Consider the following 26324-nt stretch of genomic DNA (forward strand, 5'->3'; position numbering starts at 1 on the left):
TTAAATAACACATCTTGTAAGCGTATGACAGCATTTAAAACATTGTGAAATGAACTGTTAACGGTTTTCCCAGACCTATTAAAGTGATGCTTGATAACTCCATTTTTAAGGTGATGAGAAATGATATGTGAAAACATTGCCACTTGCTCATCAACAAGCATGTTCATTGACGACTTCAATCCCCCTAAAGTTTGTAACATCTCACATAGTTTAAAAAATGTAATTCTATTCATCCTAACTTGTTCAATACATGTCTCGTCACTAGCATATACAAGTCTTTTCACATAATCTCGTTTTGCATAAAAATCTAAAATATAGGATCTAATCCTTGGTCTATAAGTATGTAGGCTATGGATGGCACCCAATGTAAGTAAGAACCAACTCACAACTGTACACATTTGCAGCCATATTGTCAATGCAAGACCAATTCTTTTATGCATCACACTTTGTACTATTAAAGGCAGATGAGCCATTACTGCAAGATATTAAATGTTACATATCTTCAAATCGTAGTAAAAGGGTCACATTTCTCCAATACTAATTTCAATAATAGTAAATAAAATCAAATAATTTAATTACCAAAGAACTTACAGTGATTCAGTGAATACAAGACGCTCAACTGTAGGTAGAGGAAGCAATCAAACAAGCCAAAGGAGAAGAGGAAGCAATTACACACTATCAGAGAAAAATGAACGATACATATTAAAAATCTTTACAAAGCACAAAATAGAAATTGCAACTATCTTTGCAAGTAAAAAACTTGAAATTCATTTCTTTATCAATCACCCAAAAAAGAAAAAAAAAAGAAAGAAAAGAAAAGAATGTATTTTGTGAATTTGATTAATTAATGACTAACGTTTAATAATTATTTAAAAAACCCCATTTAACACATCCACATCCAAATAACATAGTTTCCAATTCTACAAAAATATACATATATTATATGAAAAATTTTAAAATATTCGATCTTTAATTTACCTTCTAAAAGTTTGTATTCATCCTCACATTGTAATTAACTAATGTTTTATTTGAATTAATAATTGTGAATAGAAAATATATATTATTTTGTTTGAATAGTTAAAATTAGTAAAAGGAAAAAATAATATGAATTTAATAATTTTTATGAGAAAAGAAAATAATGTCTTAATTTTTTTATTTTGTATTAACTCAATTCGATTATAGGTATATAGTGTGTTAAATATCTTAAAATTATATATTTTAAAATATTCGATTATTATTTGTATTTAAATAAAATCTAAAAACTTCATATACATTACATTCTTACCATAACATGATTTGTTTGTAGCATTTTACTTTCTTTTTTTGTTTCGTTTGTTGAGATAATTTTTGTAATGTTAATTATAATTTTTAATCAAACAATATAAGTAATATAAAACATTGTTTAATTATAATTTTCAATCAAACAATATAAGTAATATACAACATTGTTTGAAGATCAAAATTAAATATAACCTAAATTAAAGATATCGAAAATAAAAATAGTTTAAAAATATATTAAAAGATTAAAATAGTTTAAAATGAAACATAAAAAATAAAAACATATTGAAAATTAAATATAACCAAAATGTTCTTGTTAACTTGCCCATATTTTGGGCCGGGCCGGGCCTGGGCAAAATCTCATGCCCATATTTTGGGCCGGGTCGGGCCTGGGCCTGGAAAACGGGCAGAAACTTTTTTATGGGCCCGCCCGAACCTGGCCCGGCCTGGCCCATGGACACCTCTAAGAGTGATCTACATTTGACCATTATTTGCTATGTTAACACCCTTTTTTGTTTAAAAGGATGGGCTAAAGATATCAACCAAATGATGAGTTATAATTATTAAAAAATTACATCAAGAAAGCTTAAATGCATCCAAAATCTAACAATATTAAATCATTAGTTAAAAACCCAGATTTTAATTGCCCTAAAATAGTTGGATCAACCAATCGACCAATTTTTTTTCGAAAAGTGAAATACAAGCAGAGAAGAAAAGAGATTAAATACATAAAACTCCTCAATAGGCTGCTCCTTCAGCCTCACCACAGTAGCAGCTGCTAATGCCGCCGATATTGCCGAAGAAACAATCGAAAGGCCTCTCTATTTTCTCTCTATTTTGTCAAAGGGAGATCGGGTTGGTGAGGATAGAAACATGAAAAAGAGGGAGATAAGGTTGGGAGGAAATCAGAAGAATAGGGTAATCAGAGGGAGATAAGGTTGGGAAAAAGGTTGAAATGCTTTAGACGTGAAAAAGGTAATCAGAGAAAATTTTTCCCGTTGAATCCCTAAACCCAAGCCAGACCACGGAATTGTAAACGTTGAATTAGCCTTGAATAATCCTGTTTGGAATAGGGCTGTAATAACTCATTACAGCCAACCAAACAATGGCTTATAATGGGCCTACCAAATTCAGCTGTAACGTATTAGTATTATAGCCGACCAAACATGCTGTTAATATTATAAGCAAAAAAAAAATAGCTAACTAATACTAAAACAAATTAAGAAGTTGATGTTATGAAACCTAAATTTCCACCTATTAATTAAATATTTACTTTTTTTTAAATAGCTCGATTCAATTTTCAATTGTAAAAAAATTTATTAATCTCATCCTTGCTAAATCAATTCTTACAGAGACATCATCCTAGTAACCTAAATTGTTCAGCTAGATTATTGTAAGAATCATAGCCTCGTGATGATTCCACCTTACCAAACAACTGTTCAATCCCTACAAAAAATGTTTTTGTAAATAAAAAAAGAAAAGAAACATTGAATACCAAAAGTTTCACTTTAGTACATGTATTAGAACCTTGGAAATAGAAGCTTTCAACTTCTTGTGAAATGTTGTCAATGAAGTCCGGACCTATTGGTTTGGTCATTTTCTCTTTTGTGCTCACATTTGTTTCTGCTTTTGCATTGACTGAACTTGTAGAGGCTTGAAGCTTTCTTTTTGATCAAGCGCGCCTATTCTAAAACTAGTTATATACATTTGTTTCAAAGATTTAACCATGTTGTGCTAGTTCAGATGCTATCTCTTTATTTTTTTGCTTGCTTGGTGTTCCAGTTCCTTGCTCATATATATTCTCAAGAATTTGAAGTTGCAATGCGATTGGACTTCATCACTATCTAGCAGTGATCTTATGCCCAACAGAGGCTGATATTGGATCACAGTATAGATTTCCCAACCTTATACCTAAAAGCAAAACAACAAACCAGCCATAGATTATTATTGAATATAAAACCAAGGCAGCCAACATGAGAAAAGTCAAAAAAAAAAAACAAAAAGAACTGAAGGAGAAAAAATAAGAAAAGAACCAGTAAAATTGTAGTGGGCAGACAAGGATTTGTGCATGTTAGAATTGAGTGACCCGAATCATTATTTAAATAAAATATAATAGTAAAATAAAATAAAAGTAAAATCCATATAGAACTACACTTCTTTTATTTTATTTTAGAATAAGTTTTTTTAAACCTTATTAAACTCCATCTATTTGAATAAGGTGTTTCAATCTTACTACACTCTATTAGAATATGGTTTTACAAGCCTATAATTTTATTTTTCTCTGCCCGTGGTTTTTTTCCCAAAAGAGTTTCCACGTAAAAATCTATGTTCTTTATTTTTTTCTCTTTTCTTTGCAATACATTATCATTATCGATGTTCTATTTTTCATAAATTGGTATTCGAGCTTCCGGGTTGTTCATCTCAATTACAGTAATGGCGTCTTTGAGGTATGAAATTTCGCTATTGGATTGCAACATCAAATTCGCATTGTGGCATATTAAGATGCATGCAATTCTTGCATAGATGGATCTAGAGGATGCCCTACTAGGGATAAATAAGATGCCTTCGACATTAACAGATGAAAAGAAGAAGCGTAAGGATCGAAAGGCATTAACACAATTACATCTACATTTGTCTAACGAAATTTTACAAGAAGTGATAAAGGAGAAGACCGTCGTTGCATTATGGAAGAGGCTCGAACAAATATGTATGTCAAAAACTCTCACTAGCAAGCTGCAAATGAAACATCATCTTTATGCTCATTGTTTGGAGGAAGGTGTGTCTGTGCACGAACACTTAACAGTGTTTAAAAAAATTCTCTCAAACTTGGATGCTATGAAGGTTCAGTATGATAAGGAAGATTTAGGGTTGATTCTATTTTGTTCGTTGCCCCCGTCTTATTTAACCTTTAGAGACACAATTTTATATAGCCGCGAGTCTCTCACAGTTGATGAGGTTTATGATTATTTGACCTCGTATGATAAGATGAAGCATCTTGTGGTTAAACCCGACTCTTAGGGAAAGGGTCTCATTGTTCATGGGAGACAAGATCAAAATGTTGATGATGATTGTGGAAGGACACAGGAACGAAATCCTCGCGATAAATCTAAAGGTAGATCAAAGTCTTCAAACAGAGGTAAAACTTGTAACTTCTACAAGAAAAAATGGCACATTAAATATGAGTGCTATAAGTTGCAAAACAAGATCAAAAGGGAGGCTACGAATCAAAAGGGAAAACAACCAGAAAAATCCAGTAAAGTTGATGTTGTAGAAGACTACAGCGATGGTGAACTTCTAGTCGCTTCTATCAACAATTCTAAAGTGATCAAGGAGTGGATCCTTGATTCGGGCTGCACCTTTCACATGAGTCTCAATCGAGATTGGTTTACAACTTACGAAACAGTGTCTGAAGGTGTTGTTTTGATAGGAAATAATGTTTTGTGTAAAATTGCAGGTGTTGGAACGATTAAAGTTAAGATGTTTGATGGAGTTGTCAGAACACTTAGTGACGTACAACATGTTCTAGAATTGATGAGAAATTTAATTTCGTTGAGTACTCTTGATTCAAAAGGTTACAAATACACAACTGAAAGTGGGGTTTTGAAGATTTCCAAAGGTTCCCTCGTTGTGATGAAATGGCAGAGAAAAACTGCCAAGTTATATATTTTGTAGGTATTTATTGTTACTGGTGATGCAGCTATCGCTTCCTCTTCCATATCAGATGATGATATTATTAAACTTTGGCATATGTGCCTAGGGCATATGAGTGAGAATGACATGGCAGAATTGAGCAAAAGAAGACTTCTTGATGGGTAAGGAATTTGCAAACTGAAGTTCTGTGAGCACTACGTTTTTGGGAAGCAAAAGAAAGTTCGACTCACCAAAGGAATCCATAACACGAAGGGAACGTTAGAGTATATTCTTTCTGATCTGTGGGGGACATCCAAAGTGCTTTCGAGAGGTGGAGCTAATTATTTGCTAACTTTTATTGATGATTTTTCCAGAAAAATTTGGGCATTCTTCCTGAAACAGAAAAACGATGTGTTTTCCGCATTTAAGTCTTGGAAAACTATGAATGAAAAACTGACGGGAAAACAAATAAAACACCTCTGCACAGACAATGGCTTAGAGTCCTGTTCTGATGAGTTTAATGAACTATGCATGTCAGAAGGGATCATGAGACACTTGACAGTTTGTTATACTCCACAATAAAATAGCGTTGCAGAACGAATGAACAGAACAATTGTGGAGAAAGTTCGATGTATGTTGTCGAATGCTAGCTTAACGAAGTTGTTTTGGGTCGAAGTAGCCTCTACTGTATATTTTTTGATCAAACGATCTCCATCCATTACCATTGAGAAAAAGACTCCACAAGAGTTACGGTCTAGTAATCTTGCTGATTATTCTGATTTAAAGATCTTTGGGTGTCTTGCGTAAGCTCATATTGATAATGGAAAATTGGAACCGAGATCCATTAAATATATTTTTCTTGGTTATAAAGCTAGTGTAAAAGGATATAAGTTTGTGTTGAATTTCCCCTTCTTCTTTTTTTAGCTTAAAAATATTAAATAAACAATTTCCTTTTCTTTTATTTTTCAAAGATAATTTTCTTTATTTTTCCTTTTTTTCTCCGTATCTTCATTTTTCTCCAACTTTTTCATGCTTAAACCCTAGCCATAGCCATTTAATTTCTTGGTTTGACCTTTTTAAGCCTAGTGCAGCCTCGAAAACAGCCCATCATTTCCTTAAATTCTACACAAAAACATGGTGAAATGCATTAAATATGTCTTAAACTTGTAGTTGCTCAACTTTGAAACACAGATGGGCGCTCAAGCTCCACCTAAAAGAGTCTCCAGTCCACTTCCAACTCATTCACGTTTTTCTTCTTTGGTTTCTTAATTCCTTGCATTAATGCATTTCCAGCTCTGAAATCCGATAGAGTAATCAAGCTGCCGAACCAGCCGGCGACGCCGTCGATTTCGCAGTTTTTGAGGTATGCTACTGTGAATGAAGAGCATGGAAGGCCACTTTTCTACTGGTTCTTTGAAGCTCAATCTGAGCCATCTCAGCACGTCTCCTGTTATAGCTTAATTGAGTCATCTCACCATCTTTTTGCCGGACCATTTTCTGCAGCCATGGGGGTTTAAGGGTCTTGGGATTTTGAAGGATTGAAGGGTTGATCGAGGGGGTTAGGAGCTGATCGTTTGGGAACAATGGATCCAGTTTCTTATAAACAATCAAAAACTGTTGCAGATTTGGGTATTTTTCCCTCTTGGTTTTGGGGTTAAGTGAGACACTGTCTTTTTTCTGATTCTCATTTTGAACCAAAGGATTGTTGTGTTATCAATGAATGTTCTTCAAATTTCTTCAATTGTATCTGTAAAATCTCACAAATTCTCGGACCATTCTCTCCTTCTCCCTTCGTATCGCACGGCTTAGTTTAGAAGTAGAAATTTGAAAATAAAACAAAAAAAAATGAAAGACTAACAGGGAAATTTAAAGAAAATTTTAAATGTATATTATTTATAAAGAAAGAATAATTTCAAATGTGAAAATAAAATTTGAAAAATAATATCTATTTTAACAAATTTAGTTTTTGGAGTAATTTCAAAAAAAGTAGAATTGCTTATAAGGGCCTTGCCTAGGCTATCAAGATCAACAAACAGTCAGATGGAATGTCGCCCAATCAATAGCATAATTTTTACTCATGTTTTTTTTTTTTTGTTTTTTGTATTTCCTTATAATTTTTATACACCATATACTCTCCCATAATTATTGGTACTCCTATTTTTTAGCATACCCTTATAATTCTTTTTACTCCCTAATAAATTTTGGTTTTGGTACTCACTCTATTTTTTAAATGTCCTATGATTTTTGGTATGCTTTTAAAATCAATTTTTTGTATAAAAAATTCCTACAATATAGTTTGTTAAGAGGAGATATTCAGAAAATATTATTGCTGCATACTACGTAATTTATTTAAATGTAATGGTAAGTCTACCATTATTGAAAATTAATAGTTATTTTGTATGTACTCAACTATAGTTATCACTTCAAATTTTCCTTAAAATCTGATATAATAAATCCTAAAATAACAAAAACAGAACACTTACTGTATTAGATTTTATCTTCAATTTCGAGGAATAACAAATATTGGTTTGCCTTAAAATTTCACTTTATTTATTAAATTTTCAATATTTGTTAACTTATCCTTGTAGATTAATAAATTTATTAGTATAAAAAATAATATCTTTTCTACCAATATACCATTGGTTTGTCCCAACAAAATCCTAACCAAATTTATTAGTATGCAAAATAATATTTTATATACCAAAATTAATTTTGAAAGCATAAAAAAAAATCAAATGGCATAACAAAAGTTACGAGGGAGCACCAAACCAAAATTTATGAGAGAATACCAAAAAAATATGAGAAAGTACCAAAAATCATAAAAGAATACCAAACCAAAAAAATATAAACAAAATACCAAACATCATATAGAGATGCAAAATATACTTAGATTTAAAAAAGAGTGAAAATTTTATGAGGGAATACCGCTCCTTTAAACTTTCTTAACCCAAAAGAAAAAAGTGAGGACGAGGGGACCTCAGCCAGCCACAAATTCTCAGTTTTGATGGTATGTTCTGGTCTGGTCATTTCACTTGAAAGTTGAAACCATTAAAAGTTTTCATTCACAAGTAAAGAGAGTGTGAATGAAATTTTGTAATCTTACAACCACCATTCCAACTGCAAAAGTGTTGCAAATTTTCACCCTTTTTAAAATAATAATAATAATACTAATACTCCATTAATTTGTTTCTCAAGATCAATGTACATGGAATAACTCAAGGGATGATGACAAAAGCTTTATAAAATGAAATGAAATGTCTTGGGAGAAAACCAAAAATGCATCTATTTCTGTTCAGGGCTCCAGATTTTGGCTGTTTCATAATTATAATAATAAACCACCATCAAAGTTCATCTCTTAATATTGACTTAAAACATTAAATATTCAGAAGAAATGGATATTAACCAAACTTGATAAACTTATCAGCTGAAGGCTTCACCTCTAGGTGAATGGATACTATATTATCAATAATTTGTGCACAAGTTCAATAAAAAAAAATGAAACCAGTAAAATACCAGCTCGACCTTATGTATTATGGTAAAGTTAATAATTTGTGCATAAGTTGCATGCAATATCCCATGCAATGAACTAGTGGCTGACATGCACAAACTCATGCACAGCCAACTTCAAACCTCAATAATTCTACTTTCAGGAGGTGGGGGTTTTTTTTTTTGGGGGGGGGGGGGCAGCACAGGATAATCAAATACTACAATTTTTGGAAGGAATTATGAGTGTTCAATAGCAGGGCTTGACTTGGGGGTAATGAGGCTGCTTGAAATGATTGCATGCACATACGATAAGTGAAAGCCTTAGATTAAACATGTTTAGGAGTTAAATGTGAATTCCTGGATTAGAAGGCCAACGAACAGCCACTAGGAAAATCCATTAACAACACTTACTTCAAGGTGGCCTTTTCACTATCCTTTAGCTATAACATCAACTACAAAAATGCTACCCGAATCACACCATCCACCAAGTATATCCCTGTTAGAGCACTGCAGCAGAAATCGACAAAAAGACCAGTTAAATGACTTCTGTTCACTGAATACAAGCATCAACGCTTTAAATGAAAGCAGACCTAGGACAAAATATATTTAATCTTTTTCTGATATTACATCCATGTTTAACATTTCTAAAGAAAGATATCTTGGTGGCTTTAAAAGGATGAAACAGACATCACCAAAAGAACTAAACAAATTATAGTAACTACTAATACCAACAAGGTTACCACATCTTAGAAGATGGGTAGTAATAAATAAAGAGAATACTATATTGATCTTGTTCCCATTCACATATGGTCATTGTTGTCACACTCTACACAAGATTAGCCTTAGAAGGCTACCAAGACAAGAGTTTCATGACAGAATTTGACCTCGGCACTGGCCAACCAAGACAAGTGACTCTCTCTGTGAGTGCCAGCATTAAGAAAGAACAGACATTTCAACCAGAATTTACTACGAACTCAATACCTTACTGAATCCCAGCCAATTTGAGTCTCCTCTAAATGAAAATACCTTACTGCTTTCTTGCCACTGCCCACAGAAAACCTGCAAAGCTTCCTTATTATCCAAAAGTCATACTGGATGGAACCTCAAAGTAAACTACTCAACATGATCGGATAACTACTATGCTAGCTATAGAAACTTACACAGCTACATATTACATATATGTAAAGGGACTCATGAAACTGAAGGTCAGACAGATAAGCATCATTCTTCTAAGCTAGAATCCAACTACACATGGAAATAAAATTGCAAGTTGAAAAGCAGTCACCTCATAATCAACCCCTTGAACAAAGATGTAATCAGGGTCAAGAGACGAGAAAGCAAGTCCAGTAATCTGCAGTAGCAACAAACAAAAAAAACACCCATACATGGCTATAATGTTAAATCCCAAGATGATGAAATCACATGGAACCTCTCTAGCAAGAAAAAAGGAATTGGAACTTCTCTAGTAAGTGTTCACTTCCATATGCTTGATGTCAAGATGAGCACATAAAAATGTCTTTTGTTACCATATTTCCATCTCTAGGTTTGATAAACATTAATGACAAACCAGGAGGAAATTTAGTCAAACAACTAACCTCATATTTTGAACAGTGCACCCATCTTGAAATTGCTGACCATCTACATAGAAGAAGTAATATTAGTGCAGCATAATCTCATTGTGTCTAAGGTGAAGAAACATTCCACAAAATTTTTATTAAACTGCCATACACAAGCCAATCAGCCCGTCATGGAAGTCCATTAGGAGGACTATAAATTGGATTAAATATTTTGACTATATCCTCCTCTGTGATTTCATAAACATGATTAGCAGTAGGATAAAGTAATTGTCATATGAGTTCGTCATATAGGCAAAATTGGAAGCGGGAGAAATGGATTTTATTTTTGACCAACCTTAATAGTCTATTATATATCAAAAATCATTTCATCTCTACTCCTTTACTAGAAGACAAATTCTAACATATAGCTCACACTTTAATGGGTTTGTTTATGACTTCATTACCAATTTATGGAATTCAAATCTGAAAAAAGAAAATGCAAATATGTAGGAAATGGTAAAAATGAACCCATAATAGATAAAATCAGAATCACAGAAAATTGTCTGTGTATCTATTCATGTGACCTTCACAAGTTGGCTCTCTCAACACAAGTCAAGTCACCCTGGCCAGACTTAATCCAACTCCCTTCTCAGGGATCTAATCTAATGCCATAGATCGCCCAAATTCAATCCTCCTCTATAAATGTGTATAAAAACATTATTTTATAAAATTGATTGATTATTCTCACATAATCCTGTCTACTAGAGGCACCCTAAGGAAAAGTTAATATAATCACCAGAAGATCATAATAAACCAATCATCCGTATGAATTGAGGGAAAACTAATTAGAGTGAGTTATTGCGCATTTATTTTTTAAAACTGACATATATAATGGCAACCAACCTGCGGGGATCATAGATAGTCACAGTTCGATCAGCACCACCCACTGCAATATTACCAGTTGAAGAACTGCAGACAGCATAAAAGATATCTCCAGCAGAACCACAAATACGATTTAGACAACCACCATTTTCTTTTATTCTCAAGTCCCATACAGACAACTACGTTAATACCAGAAAAAGAAGCAGAACCATAAGATTATTTAACACATTGAGAAACATAAAATATAATGCATTATTATATACCTGGCAGCCTTCAGTTACGGCTAATATAGAACTCTCATTCCCATGACCTAAATTCCGTATGAAGCTTAGCGAAGATGGATACCAAAGTCTGAAAGGTGTCAATAAATCAATATAAAATGTCCATATAAAAAATTCCGGATGTCAATAACATTAAATATATTTTATTGTGTTCTTAGGAGCTTGAATCTTCTACATTCTATAAACTGCAATGTTGTCAAAGGGACGATCAGGTAGGCTGCAGAAGCAGATGTTGTATGTTGGTTCTCCGTGATGGTTCAAGAAAGTAGATATGAGGTTTTAGCAAATAATGATTCACAAGTAGCTGTAAGAAGTATGAGAGTAGGAAATTTACATGCCCACACAAAACCTTTTCTATTTGACATGTTGACTGCACTCAAATTATATGCAGCCAGGTCCATAATTGAGAATCAAATAACCATGTTGTCATAAAGCAGAGAACTATTATTTGGACAGTACCCTAGTGAGAGTTTTAATGCAAAATTCTCGAGTCTCTCACCAAGGACATAAGTATGACCTGGTACACAGGTAAGAAGATAGATTGATAACACTCACGTACGCAAAGTCCGAAGATGGATATCCTGGTCATAAACATCAACACTTTTGCAGAAGCTTCGTGCCACAGCTGCCTGGATTAAGAAATTAGTGCAAAGTGAAGCCCTAATTTATGTTGGAAAGGATAAAATTCAATTTATCAAAAAAAAAAATTATGGTAGAAATAGTTAAGTGCATTAAGTATTGACCCAGAAAATGTTTAGAAGTTGAAGTAACATGTCCGACATGTTAGAACATAGCATATATTTAAAGCTGAGTTTCCTTAATGTAATCTCACTTCTACTTATCATTGCTGCAAATGCAGAATTCAAAACCATAGTGGCTTTGACTAGGTATAAGAAATATTTAGCAAAATCAACTGTCCTTTAGATACTATGCACTTAAGACATGAATAAAAATGATATAGAAAAACCACACCCTATAGAAGGGACCAGAAACTCTAACAAACCATAAAGTGTAATATCCTATAGAATTTTATTAGTTTAAGTTATACAATGGAAGATCACATACCATGGACCATTGAATTGGACTGAAGCAAACCCCAGACCAACTACCTTCTCCAACACCAAAATCCCGAGGTAACACTGAATAAGTAATCTTGTCAACATCTGAAAATTTCAACAGTAGACATTGATAAGACACCTTAATTACTTAAAAATGCAAAGTTGGCAAACAACATGATGCAAAGTCCACCAGCAAAGAAAATAAGTTGCATTTAGTTGTTGTGGCAGAGATAGAGGCACTATTAATTGTTTGTTTACCCCCATTTCCTCATTATTCTAGGGGGTTAACACAAAGAAATTTGGATATTTTATATCAAACAGATTAATTTTTAAATGTTCTAGACACGCTTTTCCCCCCAGATTTCCAGCTCGCTGTCTAAAACCACACAGCATATGAATCTAACATATCAGCAAACAAAAGAGGGTGGCAGAAAAGTAATATACAAAGATGCATAGATAATGGAATTAACTAAAATTAGCAAGTTTTGAAAAAAAACCAAGACCGCAGATCATCTACAGCATGGCAGCATAGTAGAAAGCAAAAAAGTTTCTACCGGGGTTGGCCTTATTTGATGATGAACCAGAACTTGCATCCAATCAAAGAAAAGATAACTATCATTGTATGGAAGTCATGAAAAACACTTAAGAAAGCCTTAGGAGAAAGTATGGAACTCTTTTTGTCTCTTCTGAGATAGACATGCCTACCAAACAGAAAATTCCACATGCAAAAGAGCCAAAGACTTAAACAAGAACATAAAAGCTCATAATTGCTTCTCAAAAAGAGAAGCACCACAGATTACTAGTGTTTCAAATATGAAGAATACACCAGAAACGTTTTCATTAAACCTACAATCAAACAACAGTGATATGAGTATGTACCTTTACCACTGGCATCCAGTTTAGAGACAATAAGATGACCATAAGCATCCACACTTGCCAATACTAAGTAACCAGTGCCTGTAGACATAACATTTTGAACAAGTATTCTAAAGTCAATCCAATCCAAAAACCTTAATAGGATTTTGTCCCTTACAAGAGAAAGATGATTTACCGTGAGAAGTAGTTAATAGCTACAAGAGAACATACAAAAGAAGCAAGCAATATAGGAGCCAATGCCACTTGGTATTCTAAAGTCAGTAGCATTAACAAATTAAACCAATCCAATGCTACAAACAGCTAAAAGTACAGCTAGACAGAAGTAAAACTCATGCAGGTTTAATTATAACTACAAACAAAAGTATGCAAGTTAAAAGCCAATGTTAGACCTTGAAGCATTTTAAAGGGGAATAAATGTTCTTTCTTTCCTTGTGTTAATTTGCAAGAGGCACCTAAATGTCTAGTACCAAAAGATACCTCACTAGAACAAGATTTTGACAATTTGTTTGAATGTAAAAATGAACCCCAATATACTAATGAGATACAAGAAAAGAGAAGTATCCTGAGAACGAAAATGTATTAAAGATCAAATGCTTCTAATCAACCACACACAGTGTCTACCAAATCTCTATCTACTCTCCCTATCCAAGAATATAACGGAACTTGCTATCATATGTTATCATTTAGAGCAGTAAGATAAAGAATAAGATAATGTCAATAAAAAGTATGAGTAAGTAATATCCCATCTTCTTCGAACTACAACCAACCATTAGCAATTTTATGCATAACATAAGCCATAGAAATGAATTCTGTTAGGATATGATCAATGGAAAGATACACACTAATATCAATGCCAATGCCACTTACTTTCTATTTCAGTAAGTACAATACTTTGGATTTCTGAACGATGAGGGCACCGTTTAAGTAACGAAGATTCTATAACCTTCAAAATCACAGCTCAAAACAAGATCAATACATAATTAATGAATAACAGAAGGGCAGGTTAATTTGGAGTCCATATTCTTCTTTAGGAGAGAATTTATGAATGGCGTGCTGTTAAAAGTCATAGAATGAGCACCTCTTTTGTCTCCGGAATAAGGAGGCCTTCTTTCCCTGTGCTAAGCCAAGAATCTTCCAGCGGAATCTATTTAAATTAATAATTACAAAAAAGCAAAGATTAAAAATAAAAAGCGGGGGTTGTAAGAATTCATTAAAACACCCAAACACATATAAAAAGTTTCAATCTATTTATACTTGAAGTCTGTAGATGTTGCATCCGGATGCAATGTAAACCCAGCAAGAGGAGGAATCCTCATTCACCTACGAAGAATTGGGGAAAAAAACAACATTAAATAAATAAAAAGTATGAATGATTTCATGTAAATGCGAGGAATATATATATACATACACACACACACACACACACATATGCATATAAGGGGGGAAAAAAAAAGACACACACACATGGAGGGCAAGGCGAGTTGACTGGAGGTTTCCAGGAGATGGGTTCTCTAGGAGCGTTGGTGGCACCACCGCCTTTCTCAAACTCTTTGCTTCCAGGGTAGACCCCATTTCTCTGTCTGGGTCTGGCGAGATATAGCAGTTAAAGCTATTGGTGGTTTGGCCAGTATTTTGTGGAGATCGGAGAGGAAATGAAGGAATCTGTACACTATCGGTTACACTGATATTTTTCCAAGGGTTTAAGGTTTTAGATTAGGTTCGGACATCAATACTTCAGTCAGAAAAACCTTTCTACCCTTTTTATTTTTGGGTAAATTGCCTTTACTCATTCCCTTTTTTGATCATTTAAAAAAAATTTGTTAATTTGGATACTAAGGTGTCAGATTTCTCCTTTTTTTTTATTTCTTATTTCTTTAAATTTTTTTTCTTTCGCTCATTATTTTTCTATTTCCTCCCTTCTAGGAACACTTGTCGCTACGCCATTGTTGTTTTTGTTGAACCAGCGCCGACGAGCATTGTCCTATCAATGAACAACGTTAGATATGCTTCTTCTTTCTCTTTTTAACTCCTTACCCACCACGATTGCTTCTCACCATTATTGTCATGATTATTTGATGTTTTCTCCAATATCAATTTATCAATCCATTAACACCCCTTACAGATCTGAGCAACAGATGTCTCAAAGACTTAATTTATTATTATTAGATTCAATTTTGAACTTTAAATTTTATTTTTGTGTTTTATTTCGAAATTGATACTGACTAGAGGTGCTCATGGGCCGGGCCGGTGTAATACCCTGAAAATCTTTATAGTAAAATATTATCTTTGATATAATAAAATAAGAAAATAAAGCGTCAAAAAGGGGAAATTTTGGAGTTATTTCAACATTGGGTCGTATATTATGAAATATTAGTTCAAGAAAGGATTAAATCGTAAAAGTGAGAAAAGTTTTGTTGCCCAAGAGTAAATACTCAAAAATTAAGGGGTTAAACTGGAAATATGAAAAGTTGAAGGACCAATGGTGTAAATATTTTAAGGGTGGAATGATCTAGAAACTAAGAAAAATGGATGGATTAGGACCAAATTGAAAAAGGTGAAGAAGTTTGAGGGATTAAATCACAATTTTACCAAATTAAGTGATGACTCAACATGGAATTTTAAAAGATCATGAAGGGAAAAATGGTCAATTAGAAGAGAGAGAAATCTAGAAGATAATGATGATGTTGGAGATATTTTAGATTAAATAAATAAATAAATATTAGTTTATTAATATTTTGATTTGATTTTTAAATGATATGTTATTATTTTATTATTTTAATATTTAGTATATATATATGTGAAAAGAAAGATGAGAAGGATCCAACCCACCATCTTTTCCATGCAATTGACGTTCGAAGAGAAGAGAAGAAAGAAAGTTTTACTTTCTTTACAATTTAGTAGTTTTACTTTCTTTACAATTTAGTCCTTCCACCAAAAATTCATCATTTTTATCTAGAAATCAAAAGAATTTCCATATCCATCAAGAGAGAAAGATAACAAGGAGACAATGGGGAGCTAGAATATCAAGTTAGATTCAAGAAATAGAAGCTGGAGGAGAGAGAAAATCAAGTTAAAGATTGAAATCAATATGACAAGGTAAGTACATCAAGATTTTAATATATTTTTAAATTTGATATTATTGAAAAACATGGAAATGATGTTAATGTAAAGTTTTTGTATATATGGTCCTATGTTTTTGATATGTTAGTGAAGAGAAAATAAGAGAAAGTGATGAGAAATAGTGTAGAGAAAGAAAATAAGGGTGTTATAAACATGGTAATAAACATCTTGCACTAAAATGGTTTTGGACAGTAACAGTGGGCTCACTTTGAAAAATCACCATAAATTATGAAAATCGAATTAGAGTATGAATAAAATATGGAATTAAATCTTATTGAGTCTAGTTTCTCATAAAAGAAATGGTGTAAGTAATGGAATTGTAAATTATGAGATATAATAAATTTTGTGAGACAAGATCAGAATGAATTCGGGTTCCCCTGTTCTGACTTGGAAAAATCATTAAAAATTGTACAAAAATAGTTATGGGTTAAAATTTATATGTTTAAAATCCTTAACAAGTCTATTTTCAAGAGAAACAAATGGTAACATAATTCGAATTCTGAACAAAGAGATAATTAATTTTTAGTGAAGAAGGGTCGGAATTGTCAGACAGCAGAACAAAGGTAACTTTAAAGAATAAACTGTACTTATTGGCTGAACAAAAAATTCTGAAAATTTTATGGTAAGAAGGTATATGAGTCTAGTTTCAGGTAAAATTAGCGGATCCTAATTTGGAGTTCTGTAGCTCAAGATAAAAATAATTTAGTGGCTATGACTCAAATGGACAGCTTTGAATAAATTTACAAGTAAATTGTGAAATCATAGATAATGTTACTTATAAGCATGTATTATAAATTAAGGATGTGGAATGGAGAGGAGGAGGAGGAAAAATATATATATGAATATTCAGTTAGCATGGATAACTTGCACGTTTTAGACTCAGGGACTAAATTGAATAAAAGTAAAACTTTAAGGGTAAATTTGTAAAATGTCAAAAGTGACCAAATTGCATGAAATGAATTATTTTATTATTAGTAAATGGAATGAAATATTAATTTAGATCAAGATTGGGTGAAAATTTGAGAAAAATAGAAAACTTCTAAAATATCCCTAAATTTTGGTATTTCGCAATTTAGTGCAGTAAGCTCGTATGAGCTATATTCGTAATAATTTTAATTGAAGTGAATGTTATTTGGTAATGAAAATTATATATATGCGTGTATTATTATTGGAATTAAAATTATTATTGGTAATATGTATAATTATTTGATACATTTAATTTGAATATCTAAGCTAAATTGAGTTGGAAGCTTTGTTGGATATATATCACAAGATCCATTGGTTCTATTAGTAATTTTGGATGATTTGATTCTGGTTATAATGGCATGTATAAGTTAAATTGGTTAACGTTAGCTCATTAATGTATTGATTTTGATTGGTTATAAATATGAATGCTAGATAAAAATGAAATGTCTGAAAATTAATTAGTAAACTCCGGTAATGCCTCGTACCCTATTTTGGTGTCGAATACGGGTAAGGGGTGTTACACCGGGCCCATAAAAAATTTCAGCCCGGCCCAAAATATGGCCCTGAAATTTTGCCTAAGCTCAGCCCGGGAAAAAATCATAAGCCCGGGCCCAGCCCGGCCCATTTTTTTAATAAATACCAAAAAATTATTTTAAAAATTAAAAAAGTATTTTAAAAATATTTTAAAATTAAAAAAATAAATATATTTATTATATAGGGCCGGGCCGGGCTCGAGCCAAAAAAGTTGTGCCCGAGGCCCGGCCCGTTTTCTAAACGGGCCTCTTTTTTTGCCTAAGCCCATATTTTAGGCCTATATTTTTACCCAAACCCTTCCATATTTCGGGCGGACCGTCGGGCCGGGTCGGGCCATGAGCACCTCTAATACTGACCTTAAATTTTAATTTTATTTATCCGTATTAATTTATCACAAAATTCATATATACAACTTAAACAAATTTAACTTACCATTTTCTAAATATTTATATAATTATTTCAATTTGATACAATTCAATCTCTTATTTAACTTAATTTTAATATTTTCATTTAACAAGTTTATAATTTTATGTCCAATTTAATCCTTAATGTTTTTCCGGAAATTACAAAACAATCTCTGTACTTTCAAATTTAACAATATTTACAATTTAGTCCCTAAAATCTAAATTTTCACTATTCTATAATTTAATCCTTAAAACAGAATTTATCCCTTCTAAAATGCCCATATTTTTCAGATTTTACAAATCAATCCCTTTTACCAAATTTTTAAATTTTAAAATCTTTACAATTTGATCTTATAACATTGAATCTTATCAAACAATGCTCTCTTTTCAAATTCACATATCCCATAATCACACAAAATAATTTATGCATCAAAATTCTAGATTTCCACATCTCAATTCTCATAATTCAAACTTTTCAATTTTTTCAATTTAGACCTTATTTCAATTTTTTATCAAACTAACCCCTACACACACATATATGTATGTATATGTATTTATCCAAACAATGTAAAAATAAATATTTACCACTTGAACATAATAAATACACAATTCCATCATAAAAATAACTATTTCCAATTTCAAATATTCATAGTAAAATCATCCACACTTTCTTACTTTCAATTATTCACATAAAATCATCCACCAAATTATTCATAATATCATTCACCATTCACTTCAGACATAAACATAATAATAATGCACGCATTATTTTTACAATTGCACATCAAATTATACAATTAAATAAATATAACATAATAATTTAAGCAACTTATCTATGTTTTCTCTCACTTCCATCTTCCATGGTTGGTTTTGTATGAAAGAACACTCTTAAATTAGACTTTGGTGTGAAATCTCACTTTAATTTCATGAAAATTTCAAAATTTTATGTTAAAATGAGAAAACGACCAAATTAAATAAAATAGAAAACATTTTTCTAAATATATTTTTGAAGAAACAATGGCAAAACCTCACTCAAAATTTAGCCAATGGACCTATTTATAATGATGGGAGAATTGTCTCCTTTGTTTCTAGATTTTTCCTTTACTTTTCTTTCCTTCTTTTGTTATTTTTATTTTATTATTAGCTGCTGGTTGTTGCTATCGTTTACCCTTTTATTATGTAGAAAAATCTACATATTTTCTTTTCTTTCAGTTTAATCCCTTAATTACCAACCAATCAAATTTCAACAAATTTCTTGCTAATTCTCCACAATTTGTCTCTTTTTACACCTCAACACTTAGATATTCTACTCTCATGATTTTATTGATTTAAATAACTATAAATATTGGTCTTTCTTCACATCATCATTTCATAAAACAACTATCACTTTTCATAATTCGATTCATTTGCTTAACGCTTGAACATTTCTTTCATACACATTTTCCACTGTTATCCAAATTTCATAAATCATTCATACTTCATTCTTTGTAACACTCTCTCAATTGTCAAATTCATCATTATTTTCTTACATTTTCTTAGTAATTTCCATCACTTTTGCAACCCTTGGTAAATGTCAGAGGAGTTTGTTTCAATAAGAACATATGGTGTTTCAATAAATTCTAGAGCTCCAAGCCAAAAGAGGAACTCTCGGCCCATATACGAGAACTCTATTAAACACATTACATATCCCATTTCACCTCTTCTAGTCCCCTCCGAACTCCCGACCTCTAATCACACCTCACTTTTCAATAATTGATCATATTTCATATGAGCTCACTAGGGCATTTATTTACATATCACTTTATCATATTGTTCTCTCTCTTTCTTTTTTCCCACATATTTCACATTTCACATCTCCCACATCATTTCAAATACCAGTTCATATCACATACATGATCATATATTTCATTCTTAAATTCAGCTTTACTTTCATCAGAAAATAATCACATCACATTTTTTTTATTTCATAAAGTACATTTTAAATTATATCTATATTCTCAGTTTGGTCCAGAATCGACTAAACTTGTAGCTCTGATACTAATAAAAGTAGCATCATTACCTGATTAGGTAACAAAGCCGAACAAGAGATGTTGCATAAAAAAAATTTCAAAATTTTTTGTAATATTTAAACACTTAGGGTCCGTTTGTTTACATGTAAAAGGTTTTACGGAAAATATTTTATGCATTTTCCTGTCTTTGTTAACAGTTTGGTCAACGGAAAATGACTTACAGGTCAACGTAAAATAAGTCCTTTTTCCTATAAAATGACTTACCTTTTGAAAAGCGTAAGTAATTTTTTGAAAAAAAATCCTCTATAGATCATTTTATTTTTATATAAAAATTAACTTAAATCAAACTTAATATTATTATATTAATAAGAATTTTATTTTATTTTTAAAAATATTTAAAATGTTAATATAAAATATTATATTTTTCAATATCATTAAAATACCTATTTAATTAATTATATTTAGTCATATAATAAATTATTAATATTATTAATATAATTTATTATTTTAATAAACACTTCAATTTTAATTAATAATAAATTTTAAAATAATAATTTTAAATAATATTCATCACATATTATTGAAAATATTCAATATTAATATTTTAATAATAAATATGTATTATTCACCAAAAATAATAATAAATATTTATTACAATTATAAATATATTAATAATAAATGTTTTGTAATGTATTCTTGTAATTTAGTCTCTGTACTTTTATTTTCAAGAATTTAGTCCTCTACTTTTCGATTTGAAAATCAAGTCCAATTGTTGACATTGTTAAATTTTTTTATCAATTTTGTTGATATCATATTTTTAAATAAAAATACTCACTTGGTAATCATGCAACTAAAAAATGATGTTGTAATGAACTTGAATTTAACAAAATATTTTTATATATGCAAAAACAATGTAAAATATAAAATTATAGATATAAAATAAACTCAATTAAACAATTAAAAGATAAGAAAATCTTAAATGTATGTTTGTTTCCTTGAAATTAAATTTTATAAAATATTTTTAAGAAATCTATCAAACACCATAAAATATTAGCTTTTTCAAAAAGTTATTTTCTAAAATCATATTCGAAAGTCATTTTCATTGAAACAAACGAGCCTTGATTTATTATTATTAGACTCAATTTCAAACTTTACATTTTATTTTTGTGTCTTTTTTTGAAATTGACACATATATCCATCATCTGAGCTTATTCTATAGCCTTAAAATTTAATTTTACTTATTCACGTTAATTTATCACAAGATTGATATACACAACTTAAACAAATATTCGAATCACAATTGGTCATTTTTATTCTTGGGGTCTCGATACATGCTTCCAATGTCTTAAGACACAATGTTCTATTACTTATATATAATTGGCAACTTGTAAATAATTGTTTTTTTATATATAAATAAAATATTATAAAGTTTAATAAACTATTTTTTTAAAATTAGGATTACGCTTGCAATTATAATTATTACATTTAAGAACTGATTCACTTATTGTAATATATACTGAAACATTTGCTTAACTTTAACTTTTTGTATTATAATAATAATAGTTAGGTTAAATGAATTAGTCTATATAAACATTGAAATTGTCACGTATTATTCTATTAAAATTATTCCTTTAAACATAGATTTTTTTTCCATTCAGTTTGATTTGGATAAAATGAATTTCATGTAAAAGATTTGAACCAAATTGAATTGTATAATTTAAGTGATAACATCAACCCGAAACCAAACCAAACAATATAAAACTTGACATCAATCCAAATCAAATTTTCAAGTATCTTTGCTCAGTCCTACTTTATTCCAATGCATTGCTATTTATCCTTTACACGCATGGGTGGCCATTGCTCTTATTCCCTTTGTATCATTATGCTCTTGGTTGACAAAACAACAAATAATACAATACTTCATTATTGTTTAGTCTTCAAGAGGTAGCTCCCAAAATGGGTTAGATTGTCCCTAAGGTCCCAAAAGTTATATTTATTTATTTATTAGTCTATTGTGCTTAGCGTATTTTACGTTTTTTTTCAAATCCCCACCTTACAAACAAGATTAATATAATCATTTTTGTATACATCCAATTTTAATTCAGTATATATATATATATATATATATTAAATTTTAATTTTAATTTCAATTCAATTTTATATGTTATTAACCTTATTATTTATGTGCCACAATTTATCGTTAAATCGGTATAAATTACAAATGTTAAAACTCTTTTAATTGAAAAGTAACTTCGACAACATTTGAGAAAACATACAAAAAAATTCATTACAACATTGGATGTTATTAAGAAAATAAGAGTTATTATCGATCTTTTTGATGACGAGTGATCGGTCACCTAATATAAATTACCTTTTAAAAAAGAAATTTTTTGAAGTTCTTTTAAAAAGATAAATTTTGGATCTGTGTTAAAAAATCAGAGTAAAACGAATTTAGGTTCGGGAGTCGACTACATATGAAGAAAGTATTAGCATCCTCACAACTCCCAAAAATTGGTATCTTGTCTAATACATGTTGTTTTCAAATTGAGAAAATTATACGTTAAGTTCAATATTTAAGCATGATCTCGTAAAAAGTTGACATGGATATAAATTTATGTAATTGAATGAATTTAATTTTAGAAGTAGATATTTTGTTAAATGTGACATTTTTATTATAAAATAAAATATATATATTCACTCATGTTTGAAAAGAGTATTTTAACGATATGGTATCTAATAATTTTGACAACATCCTCACTAATTTTCTAATGCAAAAGCAAAAGCAAAAAACAAACAAATGAAATCATGGTTAAATGCACACATGTTGAACCACGTTTGAATCAACATTGTGAGATCAGACTAGATTTTAATGGTTATGTACGCATGAATTATACAAACATGTATATGTATAGACTAAACTCAAGGTAAAGTGGGAAAGTAGCCACAAAATATATAAAAAAAGATAATGAAATGAAAGCTGTAGCAACCAAGTAATTTTCTCACATATTATACAAATAATTTGTGAATAGTTAAATTTTTATTATTCTAGGTATATTTTAGTATGATTGGAACTCTAACTTTAGCCTATTTAAAGGCGTATTGTATCATTGTTTTGAGATGCCAATTAGAAAAAAGTCTTTTCTTTGGGGAGTGAGAAGATGTAGTTGCATATGAGTTTTGATGAGAGTTTCATGGTAATCATGTATAGTATTTTATATCCCTTTTATGAGTGCCCTATGAGATTTAGGGTTTGCTCTTTGAGATTTTGAAATTTGTATTCAAGGTTTTTGGGTAAATTAATTAACTTTCCCTCTTTGAGGGTTTTCCTAGTAAAATATTTGTATTCATTTTTCTCCACTTTTAGTATCTTCTTGTTGTTTATAGGGGTCAATCCCTAATATAATTAATTATAACATGACAGCAGTGTGAATTGCACGAGCAAATTATGACACATACAGCAACCAAGCATTGAAATTTCTCAAAGATATCAAACAACTAAGCTATGACCGTGCTAAAAGTATATAAAAGGTAAATCATTAACTCAAGGAATTTGTTTACCAATAAACTGATCACTTTGAGTTGCTTCCGGTTCTCCTTCTAGAACTAAGCTACACAGACAGAAGGGTTCGTCTCCCTCACGTCATCAACGCTCGAAAGTCTAAGGCCATCTTGCTTTGCCATTCAAAGTCGACACAACCAGCGAATGAGCATATCTTCTTGTTCTTCTATATCTTAATGCGGTTGGGTTAAAGGGAATGACTTGTATCGAGTGCGGCAGCAAGTCTTCGGTTGGGAGGATGAGTATGGATTTGATGAATGGTGGTGTCAGTTGGAAATATAAGGTGAGAGAGATGGCCAAAATAGTTCAACAAACCGCTGCTAAAATATTCGAAAACAACTGTACAACATTTTGATTGTTCAAAATGATTTTAGCTTTGAATAATCTAACTTTTGAGTAGCTTTTAACTTTAGAATGAGGATATAATCCTTCAAATATATGTGAAATTATTCACATAAGAATTTGATCAGACTCATTTGTAGTACATTCGACTCTCATCAGAGTCCTAGTCATGTTTCCAAGGGATGGTCTAACTTGAAAGCAGATGGCTTTCTTAAAGTTGTGCCCATCAATGTGAAATTAATTAGGAGAATATCACTTGAGGCTTTTTTATTACCACATAAATATTTTACAATATCAACTATGGACGATGGTGATGCGGTTATGGAATAGAATTATACTATTTGAATTTTGATTAGCCATTCACTTTTAAAGGAAATAATGGTTAAACGAAATTGATTCTGAACAAAGGTATCTGATCAAAAGCTAGCAAACTAGGGAACTGGTGTTAAACAGAAAAGAACAAAAGCAATTCAATATTGTATGATAATGGTAGCTAAATGAGGGCTCTGTCGAGATCAATTCCTTCCATTTCTATTACATAATTCGTTGGTTTCTCATTCAGAAATATCTATTTGATCTTTGTCGATAATCAATTTTGAGTAGAACGGCACACTTCGGGTACCTCAAAGTCATCACTCGGCTTGATTTTCCTGAAAGAAGAATCGATCCCGCATCGATGTTATGTATAAAGAGCCCACTATTTAAATAATAGGTTAAGAGGCTACTCGCTCGCTGAGTGGGGTAGCGCCTGCTTTTAATCCAAGCGGAGGCATTAAGGTGAATGGACATGTGTCTTGTGCGAAAGCTTGGGTCTTGTGGCCTCCTAGAGAGGAAGGCATTGCGTGAGGCTGGTTTTCACATGTTTTTTAGTTTTCCCAACTAAGAGAAGAAAAAACTGAACAAGAGAAAAAAAGTCAAAAAGTCAAAAAATCGTAATGAAAAGTATCCATTGTCTAATGGATAGGACAAGGTCTTCTAAACCTTTGGTATAGGTTCAAGTTCTATTGGACGCAATTTAGTACTGATTTCTCTATATTCCATTAAGTTAGAATTTTCTATTTATAATTGTTCTTGAAGTTGAAATTGTTCTATTGGACGCAATTTAGTATTGATTTCTCTATATTCCATCAAGTTAGAATTTTCTATTTATAATTGTTCTTGAAGTTGAAGATGTTCTATTTGGTCTTGAATAACGTCTTCCAAAAGCATTTCCACTTTCTTAGTGAATGTCTTGGTAGAAGATATGATTTCTTGGAACTATGGTTTATTCGTTTTTAAGTAAGTACGTAACTCAATGAGAAATTTCCTTACTTGTACATGTGATACCCAATTATTGCCCGGGGCTCAAATAAAATACAACCAAACCCAATAAAGCTTGGGTCAATCCTAACCCAATTACAAGGCTCAATTGGTCTAAGGTAACAGAAACCCTAAGCAGCAGATAGCCTTGGCGCCGCACGTCCACACGTTGCAGCAACCGCCCATCACCAACGTCACTTCACCCACGATCAGCAGCTCTGCATAACGCCGATTTCACCTGCAAACCACGGATAGCAATATAACAAAAATGTAAAAGAGGGGGTTTTCTCCTTTATTTTAGGCTATATCAAGCCAAATAGAGATCGGAAAAAGGGTACGAAATTTGTATCACAAAAAAAAACCATTGAAAATACAAAGGGAGAGAATCAAATAGATTTTAAAGGTTATTTTGCTTTTTCCGTTCTTCGTTTTTCTCCTTATTGTTTATGTTGACACCATTTTTTTGATGAAAACGGGGTCAAATTGGATTTTAAAAATAAAAACGGAAGTCGCCACCAATCTTTTTTAATGACGTGTGATTGGATCACCTCGAAAAGTGGTTGTTTTTAATAAACAATTTAATTTTATTAAAACAACGAGTTTGGTCCATGAAATTCAGAAAAACTGGTTCGGGAGTCAGTTACGTACGAGGAAGGATTAGCACCCTCTTAACGCCCAAAATTGGTACCTAGTCGATTAGTTAATGTCTTAACGTCGAAAATTGAAAACTTTGAAGAATTTTTAAAAATACGATCATTGTATTAAGATGTTGAAAATTTCGAGAAAATAGGGTATTTTTCACGTTAATCGAGAAAAAGAATCATGTCCAGTAAATTAGGACACGATGTCTTGAATTCCCAAAACGCGAATGAATACTAAAAATTTGCTTATTTAAAAGGTATTTAGCTATCTCGGACTTAAAAAAAGGATCACGACCAGTAAGTTAAGACACGATCTTTTTTAATTCCCGAGATCGTTTAAAACTTGAGTTTGAAAAGAATCGTGCATTTAGATGTATTGTGAAAATCGAAACCTAATAAGTTA

The 26324-nt window shown here is 31.3% G+C and overlaps 2 protein-coding genes across 2 annotated transcripts; both read right to left on the bottom strand.

Annotated features, from left to right (window-relative positions):
- Positions 1-2635: 2635 nt before the first annotated feature.
- LOC128039802 (WUSCHEL-related homeobox 8) lies at positions 2636-3348 on the bottom strand. The gene is given in 3 exon segments (XM_052628369.1): positions 2636-2724; positions 2794-3189; positions 3312-3348. Coding segments are annotated over 3 exon segments (522 nt in total).
- Positions 3349-8703: 5355 nt separating this feature from the next.
- LOC105783508 (uncharacterized) lies at positions 8704-14978 on the bottom strand. Its single transcript, XM_012609012.2, has 13 exons — positions 14512-14978; positions 14302-14367; positions 14126-14191; positions 13915-13990; positions 13051-13128; positions 12179-12276; positions 11669-11742; positions 11096-11183; positions 10854-11011; positions 9990-10032; positions 9680-9745; positions 9376-9453; positions 8704-8901 (listed from the first exon to the last, which is right to left on the bottom strand). The coding sequence occupies exons 1-13, from the start codon at positions 14617-14619 to the stop codon at positions 8824-8826; spliced, it is 1077 nt and encodes a 358-aa protein (XP_012464466.1). The 5' UTR covers positions 14620-14978; the 3' UTR covers positions 8704-8823.
- Between the last annotated feature and the right edge of the window lie 11346 nt (positions 14979-26324).

This window comes from Gossypium raimondii, chromosome 1 (genome assembly GCF_025698545.1).
Source record: "Gossypium raimondii isolate GPD5lz chromosome 1, ASM2569854v1, whole genome shotgun sequence".
Lineage (NCBI taxonomy): Eukaryota > Viridiplantae > Streptophyta > Magnoliopsida > Malvales > Malvaceae > Gossypium > Gossypium raimondii.

Bases quoted from the DNA above. Each gene is read 5' to 3' on its own strand.
- LOC105783508 (XM_012609012.2), bottom strand. From the start codon at position 14,619: ATGGGGTCTACCCTGGAAGCAAAGAGTTTGAGAAAGGCGGTGGTGCCA. The intron at 11,012-11,095 runs GTATATAATAAT...GTATTAACGTAG, and splicing joins CCGTAACTGAAGGCTGCCAG to TTGTCTGTATGGGACTTGAG. The intron at 9,746-9,989 runs GTTAGTTGTTTG...TTGCTACTGCAG, and splicing joins TGCACTGTTCAAAATATGAG to ATTACTGGACTTGCTTTCTC.